The sequence below is a fragment of the Sinohyriopsis cumingii genome, chromosome 18 (assembly GCF_028554795.1).
Source record: "Sinohyriopsis cumingii isolate HCF-2022 chromosome 18, ASM2855479v2, whole genome shotgun sequence".
NCBI classification, from domain to species: domain Eukaryota; kingdom Metazoa; phylum Mollusca; class Bivalvia; order Unionida; family Unionidae; genus Sinohyriopsis; species Sinohyriopsis cumingii.
The window spans coordinates 35,950,639-35,962,991 of record NC_142978.1 but is presented as its reverse complement, the minus strand read 5'-3'; the positions used below and the strand labels follow the sequence as shown (position 1 = coordinate 35,962,991).

The following is a 12,353-nucleotide window of genomic DNA, read 5'->3' as shown; positions in this document are numbered from 1 at the left end:
AATGGAATCACTTGTATTGTGGATTCAATGTATATGATGAGGTTCGCGGGTGAGTACACGGTGTTGATACTATTTATGCTATACATTAGACATGTATATATAAACAGTATTCACGTATATATACCAATTCGTGGTTCTCTAAAATAAACTATTATATATGTCTTCTCTGTTTTCACTACAGGTGTATTTCTCATTTAATATGCATCGATTTAAGATGGTAACTGTGCCGTTGAAGCATGTATTTTACCGCCCGTATTTATTACCTACACCCCCTCCCCACGATTTTTTTGGGGGTACATGCATAATTTTCTTCAGCTAACTGACCTGGTTGCCTATAACACAGTTCGGTCTATAACGCAGTCGGGTTCTATGGCTCCCAAATACCGTGTTATAGTGGGGTCACACTGTATTGATGCAATGACAATTATAACATGTCTCCTTCTTTAAAGCCATCTGTATACAGGGACATATGGCTATGAAAGGAGGCCATGATTTCATTGAATTTATTCTGAATTACTCTGAACAAGAACAGGATTTGTTGAAAACTTTTTGAATTGGCAATTATCAAATATAGTCAAACCAGTCCTAACGGTCTCCTTGTCACAATGGCCATTCTAAGGATATACAAGAAATTTATGTTTATTATTTCCAAAGAAAAGAACTGATACGAGTTTGTACCTCCTTTTCTTTCTTCATACCAGGTGGAGCATCATACATAAAACTAAGTCCCATCTTGGCCTTCTCATCTCCCAATAATGCCCTGAAAAAGAAGGAAGTGGATTAAATATTTTGTCAATGTATGCATAGGCATGCTGAGTCATGATAAATATCACTTTTGTGTCAGTCACATCATATTCATCACCATTAAGGTGCTAAAGATTTTGCAAGACAGATATAGGTGATGGGAATACAGATGAGTACAGATACAGGGGACACAATGAACTGTACAGAACAAGTTATTTCCCTTGTATCATCAATGTTATTTATTCAAGACTGCTCCTTTTTGACACTCTCTCATCATGGACACAGTAGTTGTGTCTATTTTAATAAACTAGCCCCTAACACCAAACAACAACTAATCATCCAATTCAACTACAAAACACCTGTTTTAAAAGAACAATTAACATACAATTTTAAAACTAGATTATGTTCATTTTAAAACGGATGGAATATACATGACACAAAGTGAATGAAATTAATTATTTTTCCAATCAATTCTGTATTAATCAGTTTCTTGGCAAATCATTTGACCTTAATATTTTACTAAAAGAAGTTTTGAGAGTAATAAAATGAAAATACCCTACCTATGCCCCATATGCCTATATCTGTTTTAAACCAATATTCAGGATCAGAATCTGTAATTTTTATCACAGAAAATTACTCTTGTCTTTGAGTCAACTGATTCTATGAAAATGATAAACAAAAAATGTGTTTATGGAAAATTGGATGCCCCACCAGAATACCTGAAATGACCAAAATGCAATTTAACTTAACCATGGTGTGATGGATGGACATGTGGTCAAATAGATATGATTAACTATACAAGTCTACCACTTTTGTGGTGAGGCATACAAGGAAAAGTCTCTGTAATGGTAGATTTGAACATTTCCATGAGTGACCTTAACTTATGCATGGTTCTCCTTAGGAATTCAGAACAGGTCTGAAATACTCTTGGTTGTCAAAAGGTGAGGGCAAATTACACTGGACAACAAATTTTTACAAAAGTCATGTTACTGAAATAAAATTAGTCAATTCTTATCAATTTTTATGTGCTGAACACGAATATGACAGTCAAATTGCAAAATTGGCTCTAGTTTTTTTTGTAATCTTCAAGAAATTAATGTTTACATAACGAAATGCATTCCAATAGTAAAAGGTCAACTGTAATAGCCTACCTATAAAAAATCAAGTCATTGACTACATCTTAGATTTCTTCGCCTGTCTCTTGTACAGCTGTTCGGGAGCATCTCTGAGGAGTGTCCAGCAGTAGTCAGCCAGCATTGTAGTGGACCATTTTCCCTGGTATCTTTGTTCCATTGTTGCGATATCTTGATGAAAACGTTCGCCGTGTTCATCACTAACAATACCACAGTTGCTAGGAAAGAAATCCAAATGGGAATGAAGGAAGTGAATCTTTAGAGACATATTGCAGCCAAGTTTCTTATACTTCATCAACATGTCTTCTACTAGTTCCTTATAGTTTTCTGCCCTAACATTTCCGAGGAAGTTTGTAGAAACTAGGCGAAAAGCATTCCATGCTTGTTTCGCGTCACCTTCCAGCAAGTTGTTGAACCGGTCATCTTTGAAAAGCTCTCGAATCTGAGGACCCACAAAAACTCCCTCTTTAATCTTTGCTTCGCTGAGTCGAGGGAATTTTTCATGCAGGTATCGGAATGCTGGCAAAGTCCGGTCAATGGCTTTCACGAAGTTCTTCATCAAACCTAGTTTGATGTGAAGGGGTGGTAGCAAGATTTTCTGAGCCTCAACCAGAGCTGGGTGTTGGATATTCTTCTCTCCAATGGCTACATTCTGCCTGTGAGTCCATTCCTTCCTCATGTAGTGCATTTCCCTTGCTCGGCTATCCCACTCGCATAAGAAACACATGTATTTTGTATATCCTTGCTGCAGTCCCATTAAAAGGGCAACTACCTTCAAATCACCACAGAGGTGCCAGCTGTACTTGTTATACTCAATGGAATTCAGTAGCTGCCTTAAGTTATCGTATGTCTCTTTCATGTGGACAGCATACGCTACTGGAATAGATGGAAGAATGTTTCCATTGTGCAAAAGCACAGCCTTGAGACTCAGTTTCGAAGAGTCCACAAATAGTCTCCATTCTTGTGGGTCATGAGTGATTTTTAAAGCATTCATGAGGCCCTCAATATCGGAACAGAATATCAGATTACTTTCCTTTCTGAAGAAAGGCTCCAATTGCTGGTGGCGCTTTCGATATGCAGTAATTGTGACATCTTCTTCTAGAAGATTCCATTGTTGGAGTCTTGATCCTAGCAATTCTGCCTTGTTCTTTGATAAGTCCAAATCACGAATCAGGTCATTTAGTTCTTCCTGTGTTATTCTGTGTGGGGTTGATGATGCACCACAGTGAAAATCTGGATCACTGCATGCTGATGGACCAGGAGAAGAATAGGTCGACTCACCTTTGTCTTCGTCAGATGAATCAAGAGAATATTCTGCTGGAGGTTCTGGAATAGGAAGTCCCTCACCATGTGGAACTGGTCTCAATGCAGACGGAATGTTTGGGTAGACTATTCTCGACTTCTTTCGCTTCGTTATTCCGCCGGAAAGAGGAGGAACCAAGCAGAAGTAACAGTCATTTAGGTGGTTGCTTGGCTCTCTCCACACCATTGGGACTGCAAACGGCATTGATGACCTTTTGCAATTCAACCACTGTGAAAGCTGTGTTGTACATGTAGCACAGCATATATGCGGAGCCCAAGGCTTGTCTTGGTCACCAACCTTGCATCTGAAGTAAAGATGATATGCCTTCTTCACTTGAGAATTGATACTTTTCTTCTGGTTGGCAAATGTCACTTCCCCACAAATATAGCAAAAATTGTCCGCGGTATTAACACACTTTCGAGGCATTACTGTTCTTTATTGTACGTAAATGGATAAAATAATAAGTTTTATGTAACAGTAGCTTGAACTGTCTCGCACAACGTCTAAAATATTTTAAATGCTGAACCTATCTGATTGGGCTTTATATAGTACACTGCTTACGTCAGCTTCAGCAGCCGCCTGGCATTAGTATAATAGGCCTACACATGTATAGTACACTGCTGACGTCAACTTACTTCAGCAGCCGCATGGCATTAGTATTGCATTGCATCAGAAAATGATGCAATCAACTGTGGATGATGTGAGCATGATGGTATTATGCAATGTTACATCATTATTCCGGATGTTGTTGCAGTCCTACTGGAGAAATTTACACAGTGAAACATAGAAAATGAGGTATATGAATATCTTCAAAACGAGAGCCAATACAAATTTTTCACGGTTATATTCGTGTTCGGCACACCAAAATACTACAGATTAGGGCCTTTTCAAGTCAGTAATGATTTCACTGTTGACCAGTGATTTCTATTGTCTATTAATCCTTGACCAACTTTACTGATCATGGGCCAATGAATATATAAAGCAATAAAAGCTGATTACACACCTGTTGCCATACATCTCCTGTTCTTTCTGATACTGTGCTAGCAGATCTTCCTGCTTTTTCTTATTAAAGGCTGCTTTCTGTTCTGCCATCCATACCTGCAAAAAAAATTCTAACATCCATAGCTGGACAAAGACTGGACATAAGTAACTATCAATTGAAATTTATTAGTACTCTGATACTGAGCATCTAATTGCATGGCATCCTTCTTTAAAGTGTTGAACTCACGGCATCTATATGGTGTATATAATTTAAATACAGTTAACAATTTTGTTTAAATTGACATAATATTATCACCAGACTGTGGCATTTAGTTCTGACACAGACTGTATGAGGTATTCCGCAAAATGACTTGGTTAAGTAACAAGGAATATCTGATGCAATTTCTGTGGAAAATTTGCCTGCCCACCCCTAAACAGCCATTGCTAATGTAAGTAGTTCAGTCCATTAATAACTGACATCTATGACAAACAAATAAAGCTGAAGTTATTTCTCATCAAAATGACATACAGTGTACAACACAAATGATTTTCTGGGCCAGAGTAGCTCAGTTGGTAGAGTGTCAGACTCATAATTTCAAGAGTTACAGGTTTGATACACACCAAGAACAGTCCAGGTCATATGCCTTGGTTTGTCCTTGGTAAAGCACTTAGCTTGCATTTTTTCAACATGATATAGCTTAAGCCAATAATGAGTTAAAAGTGCTGTCAAAATCAACATCAACATACTCTGTTCATTTGAAATTCTGTGCATCCCCAAAATTTGGCAGACAGGGGACACAATGTACCCTGTTTTTGTGATCCTACATGTAATTTTTACTTTCCAACATCAATTTTAAATTGCAAATGCAACAGGTTTACTCAAAATCTGGAGCACTAATGTCTATGCAAAAGTCAATTTTAGTTATCTGAAAGTTGGGTGGCTAAAGGAAAATACTATAATTTTCCAAAAGCAACTAGCGACTTTAGCATCTACAGCATCAACACATACACATGTACTAGTCAAGACACAAATAACAAGTTACATTTGTTTTTTAAGGCTAATTCATATTATAAACACTGTCCATATTCTGCCCTCAAATCTCTATGGAAAGAAACCTTTAACTGTAAAAGCATACAGTAGCTAAAAGGTATACTGAAGCAGATGTCTCAAAAACATGTAATCATGCATATTTGGATTTTTTTATCTGGGACGCAGAAAATCACTGCTTTGTGGGAATATGTGTTGATCAATTAGTTGTGCTGATATTTACAATGACAGAATTCAGTAGCTTGATGTACATGTTGCCAATATAAGAGGACATCAAAAGAACATGATGCAATAGCTGGGCAGCAAGTTCAAAGGTTCTGACTGGCGGCCGGATGGGAAGATGTACTGATACATGTATTTACAGCGACTGAATTCATAGGCATTAAGACCCAGAGATGTACATGTGGTCATTTATAAGAGTACATCAATAAACAACTTTAGCTTTCAATATTGTGTTCATTTCCAAATGTAGTGGAATAATCAGTGCATGCGACCTCAGAATCAAGACATGCTGACTCTTAGACGAGAGGCCCCGAGTGGCCGAGTGGTCTAAAGCGTTCTCCGTTACGGATCACTGCCGTCTCACCTCTGTCTGCGTGGGTTCAAGTCTAGGATTCGGCCAATGTGGGTATGTGAGAAAGCTTGCCAGTAGCTTCTTGTGGGTCAGTGGTTCTTCCTCCACCATTAATACTGGCCACCATGCATAGCCTATCACGTACTGAAAAATGGCATTAAACCCCACAACAACTCTTAGACGAAATGTCATTCACAAATTTGGATACCTAAGTATTTTGGAGTTAAATGGCAAACTTATGAAGATTATAACAAGATTCAGAAGAGTGCTAAAGCTGCTAGAATTTATAGTTAGGATAGGACACTAAATAAGTGTAAGAAAGTGTGTGATGCCTAGCTTAGTGTTTTGAATAAGTCCTTACTTGGATTGACCAAATCTGATGGACAAACAAGAGCTATCTGTGTTATAAACACTGTAGAAATTACACTCAATGGCAACCAATAGTTGTTCTAATTTCCATAGGTTTTTTGGGTGGGCAAGGGGTCACGCTACTAGATTAAGTCGCTTAAAAAATGTAAACTTTACCTTCTTCTGTTAGGAAAGCGAAAACGACTTCACTGTCAATTTTTAAGAGGTATATTGATTGACCTCACTTTTTGAGATGCTTCCTCAACTTAGCCTGGTTAGTTCTAGTGTTGTAGCAAAATGTATTCATCAAGACATCAGTAGCAAGGCCTAGTTTTTATGTCAATTATGTTGACAAACTCTTGTCCATTCACAAGCATGTGTTTTGATAGCTGATTGATCATTAATTCTTTCCTGAGTAAGGTAGCAACTATCACTGCCCAATCTCCACATGCTATCCTTTGATGTTAAAGCATACAAACTTGTGTTTTGAAACTGTAACAATAGTGTATAAGTAGCAATTTGTGTTTTAAGATCAGAATCGGTGATCTGGATATATACTGCCTCTTGTACACTATTTCATCATAAAAATTAGTTTCAAACCAAAACTGAACCAGTAGGTCTAACAGGAAATAATGGCGGACATTGTGAATACAATATTGTTTATTAGAGATTTACCATTGTTAATAATGATGATGACAGAGATGAAGGCAAGAGAAGAGAAACAAGTTTCACTGTTTAATGCCTTGCTCGTGCCAGTGATATAAAGATTTGTACCGAAATCGTAATAGTTCATCTAATACCTGAAGAATTTCTTTCAAAGGTCCAGTAAGGTTACAATATTCAATCTTCAAAACTTCCCCCCTCCCCTCTCTCCCTCTCAAATACACACGTATGTATGTATGTATGTATGTATATATATATGTATGTATATATATACATGTATGTATGTATATATGTATGCATGTATATATGTATATATGTATGTATGCATGTATGTATGTATGCATGCATATATATATATATATATATATATATGTATGTATGCATGTATATATATGTATGTATGTATATATGTATGTATGCATGTATATATATATGCATGTATGCATGTATATATGCATGTATGTATGTATGGATGCATGTATGTATGTATGTATGCATGTATATATGTATGTATCAGGGATCGTCCTGGGCTTCGCCAATGTCGCAAATTGCGATTTTTTATCCTTATTGGCGACAAAAATATCCCATCTGGCGATTTTTTTGGCGACAGACTTTTTGGTTATTTAATTTGTACATACAATCATGGATTTGGACTGGATAAATTAAAAGGGAGAATGAAAGGAAGCCACAAACTTGACTAAGCAATGCATTGGAATCAATCTGTTACACAAACAATCCTTTGTTCGTATTGACAACCCCATCTTTACCATGCATTGTTACATCATAATCTGCTTTTGCTGACATCTGGGCTGAGTACTGTATGCTGTGATACAGTCAATCATGCTACCGAACTATACCTACAACTGACCGACTTCTGAAGACGCGAATAGAACAGATACAATTAATTGAATGGCTAATCCTTCTGTTGTTTCTTTTTGTTGTTGTTGACATATACCAATACAATAGTTTTGCTGAACCTTCATAGAAAACTGATAACCTTTGAAGTACCGACTACTGCGTATAAATACAAAGCAAATGGAAAAAATCTCAGTCACAATTATATCCGTCGCCAGCGCAGCATTTTACTCATTGATCTTTTCCTTTTGCCATCAATCCGTGTTACAGCTGCAGAGACTTAAACTCCGCAACAAGAAATAGCAAAAAAACACAGTTTTGCATAATTAATAATAATTATTTATTTCTCAAAATACAGGAGTGAAAGAATCCCTAAATTGGGTGTGAATTTATGCTTATATATACGGTCCAATATTGCCAGGTGTTGACTCATGTAAGTTTCATTCGTGGGAATGGAGATCCTATTTTGCTTGTCGAGAAAATTTATACAGCATTCAGTGATCATTCTTGGGATTTAGGAAGCAATTCACTACAAGCTTTGTGAAGCTAGCCATAAAGTGGGTGGGGGGGCTGCTGAGAGACTACTGGTGTCACCTGTCAGCACTGTAGATTGTGAACGTGGATTCAGTAAGATGAACCTCATAAAAACTGACATCAGAAATAAACTCTGCATCTCATCTCTCAAGAATTTAATGAGAATCAGCATGTACAGATGTGAAAAATTAGACTTTAAAACTGCATTCAACAAGTGGGCAGCCCTAAAATCACGACGGATCTTCATGCAACACTTTGTAACCTTTTGTTAATGCTTGTTGTAATTAGAGTATTAACTAACTCATCTTTTGTAATTTTCATTGCCTGTTACATTAACAGACTAAATTAACACTTGAAAAAATGTACACTACTTGTTCTGGTGACACTTTTTGAAAATTGGCGACAAAATATTGAGGTTGGCGATTTTCTTGGCGACAGCTTTTTAAAAGCCAGGACTATCCCTGATGTATATATGTATGTATGTATATATGTATGTATGTATGCATGTATATATGTATGTATGTATGTATGTATGCATGTATGTGCTGAGTGAGAGCATTTTATTTACAACTTTTGAAAATAGTAGTAATAGAAATATAACCTGCAAATAACATTTTCATCATGCATTCATTATTCTAAGCAAATTCAACTAATCCACTTATACCACGTTATTAAATTTCCTAAGTATTATAAGATAACACAGATTCTGTGCCGTGTTCAGTACAATTATTAGAGCCCAACACATATTTACTGCAGGGTAGAAACTGGTAGAATGGGCTACTTCCATCTGGTGGATTCTGATAGAAAGGGTTTGTGACCGTAATGGTGAAAATAAAGGTTAATTCATCGGATTGAATCCATGCAATGGTCGTCCGAGAGTTATGTGTTGGTATGTCCGTGTCTTTTGAATGTATATGTGTGGTTTTTCAGTCTTCTTGCGATTCTGAAGCCATAAAAGACATGTGAGAAAAGTCAAATCGAGCAGAGGGTTGTGGTCACACTTGCACTCGTGTTCATTGATATTACCGATAAGTAGTCCTACATGTAAGACATAGCATATGTTGATTTTGTTTAGGTGCTATGTCTTACTATCCAAATAATGGCCTTGTATGGCGTGTTCCAATGTCGTTGACATTGGAATGAGTAATCAAAGTTTCAGGAACATCTCACACGCCTGGCAGCCTATATCAACAATCTTCCACTAATTTATGTGTAATTAATATACTTACTGTGCTGTCTTTATCCTGGCAGAATGAAGATATTGTACTAGCAAATGGACGCATTTTCACGTTCAGTTGACATATATTTGAATTTGTTGCAATACAGCAGTCGAGGTATGCTGAAGTAAGTTCAAGTAGGTATATGTTGGAGATAAGTTTACTTACTGTTCCAATAGGCATAATTTATTTGTATTCGTTTCATTAAAGAAATATATTTCAACTTAACCCGATTTCAGCATTCCCAACTTTCGTTGCTTTCCAGCCAACTGAAATATAGGCCAACAAAACTTGAAAATAGGACCATTTCTTTAGTGAGAATTTGAATTTCTTAGAAAAATGACATCAGAGTAAGTAAAGTCGGACTAAAACATCATGACTTTACTTTGTAGAAAAGCGTCGTTATTTTAGCTGTCAGTTCTTTGAAATATTCCTGAAAACTGACTTTCGTAACGATGTTAGTCGACATCAAAACACGCTACACAGCGCCGTTAGTTAGGCTGTAAGACCCTGACGCCCACAACATAAATATCAGCGTCAGGTCTTACATGTAGGACTAACCGATAAGGTGATTTCATGTTGTCAGAAATTTCGCCGTACTTTATTTATAAAACGTCAGAATCCTGTGAGTATATACACTGTAAAAAATATGCTAACTTTCTGAAGAATTATTTTTTGCAGTGTTATGAGCAAAAACCATGAAAATTTGGCCTGTTTAAGTGTTTTCCCTAACCAATGAACTGCATCACACAAAGTCCACTTCAAAATCACAACAAAAATATTTTATCAGTCTCACCCGCTTGATGTTCTCTTTACTGGAAGGATGGAAGAACTTTTTGGTCATATAATTATTAAACCCTTTCCCCATTTTCAGCAGCTAACTGGTAAATTATATAAGAAAAACGCTCCACCAACGGATACACCGGAAGTTAAGCATATACTGATAGATTCGGAGCAAAGAAGACAAATAAATGTACGGTGGGGCTCTATAGTTTCGTATTTTGCATCTGAAGGGTTAGAATTTTAAAGAAAAATAATTTGCCGGGGTTTCCTCACTGGTTATACCGTCTTTTAGAAAGACCTTGTATATCTTATGTATAGTTCAAAGAACCTTTAATTCCCCTTATTTTGGTGTATGATTGATGGGTGTAATATGGGTTATAGAGTATACAGATTGGCCTTACTCTAGATGTGCATCTTTCAAAAACGTGCTAGCTCTACTTGGTCATTTTCACTTCCTGAACTTCAATTGGTAATTCATTCATTGCACTTTCAGAAGCTGGCATTGTCTAGTCTGGCAAAATTCATTTTCCCTATTGTAATAGTTGCTACGGATGATGTACTTTGGACTAATTCAGGCTGATTTTTTTTTTAGCACAAGGGAGCAGTCATTTTAGTTAACAGCGTACTTAGAACATGCACAATTTCCAAAAGTACAATATATCCTAAGAAATGTAAGCCACAATAAAACAGCTTAGCGGTATGCCAACATTCTCTCCACTGTGCATATTTCAGATGCAAACAACTTCACCTTACATAATTCGCTCTATCAAAAGTACATAATAACTGGTAAAAAGCAAATAATAATAATAATAACAAACGCAAAATAATATATGTTTAATACCATTTGTGTTTTTCTGCAACTTTTGTGGTCTCTTTGATAAAAGAATCAATGAAAGACCAGAAAAAGAAAAAAAGAAAAAAAAAAAAGAAGAAAAAAAAAAAAAAAACACGGACGAGACTTACTTGATGATTTGGCCTGGATTCGTCCCAGATGACAGGCAGATTAGGACCATGCGAAATATTACAAAATTTCTTAACAATGGGATCATCTGATCTTTAACTGGCAAAGCTGTTATAATTCAAACACTTTTGGTGTCATTTACCAATTTACTGAGTTTAATACCATTCTAGAACAAAATTTATTGTCGAATAGAAATAACTGTTAAACTGATGTGTTATTGTATTATATATGTATTAATAAAATCAAATATCTATTCAGAAATCAATATTTGTTGGATGTAATGTGTGATTTCAATTAAATATTTTCATATGTTTTAGAGATTAAAATGAAAACAAGTGGTTTGAGATTTTCTCAAAAGACGGGGAGAGAAATAAAAGAGAACGAAATATCAAAACTCATGCACAAAACAAAAAATAAAACACTTAAGTAAGCATATAAAGAACCACGAAGACTTTATTCAGTGTAGATTCGTTTCAAAGGATATAAGAATGGGTTTTACAAAAGTAGCGATTGTAACTTCATGGGAACATCATAAAAGGGACCAAAAAAAATAACTCATAAAATAGAACTCGGGGCAGATGACTATCAGAAACTCAGAAAACGATAGGGAAAATACATAACACCAGAAAAAGGGAGGGCAGGGATAATAACACATACAGACATTAAATTTAGATCAATGAGGTGGCATCCCATAAACTCTATCCAGTCCTATGTTTTGGGGTGGGGCTGTGAGGTGTCCACAAAAAAAGAGCATTTTACTCAAAAGAGACAATTTCACCGATAACATTAAATTACATTGTACTGTTATGTTAATTATCAATAACTCTTTATAACAGTTATTTCGTTTGTATGGTGGGGGATATATCGCGAAGAAAGCACGATTTGCATGAGAGAAAGAAAAAAGGCATAGGTAAATTTATATGCAGTATTCTTTGATAGTGTTAATAGTCGCCATCCTGGTCTGATTTATGACGCATTTCTAAATGCTTTTAAAATATATTCTTTCAAATAATAACTTTACATTTTCTCTACTGTAAATATTCAAAAGTTATTTCAGTTACAAAATCTAAATGCTATAGCTCATGTCTATTTTGCTCTGAATTCGGCAAAAACATTGCTAAAAACTGTTTTATGTAAATGTAAGAACTGAAACTCAGCCTTTAGATTATCTTAGTATGTTTGTGAAAACAGTAAGAACTGCTAAAATAA

At 36.0% G+C, this 12,353-nt stretch overlaps 1 protein-coding gene across 1 annotated transcript in view; it reads right to left on the bottom strand.

The window, feature by feature from the left end:
• Positions 1 to 10,340, bottom strand: part of LOC149776398 (uncharacterized) — a 48,127-nt gene extending 37,787 nt beyond the window's left edge. Inside the window, exons 1-3 of the mRNA XM_089940775.1 lie at positions 10,197 to 10,340; positions 4,184 to 4,278; positions 679 to 760 (exon numbers count right to left, since the gene is read on the bottom strand). Coding sequence (XP_089796901.1) covers positions 679 to 760; positions 4,184 to 4,278; positions 10,197 to 10,268 — 249 coding nt within the window. The 5' untranslated portion in view covers positions 10,269 to 10,340. The remainder of the gene's footprint in view (positions 1 to 678; positions 761 to 4,183; positions 4,279 to 10,196) is intronic.
• Positions 10,341 to 12,353: the final 2,013 nt, after the last annotated feature.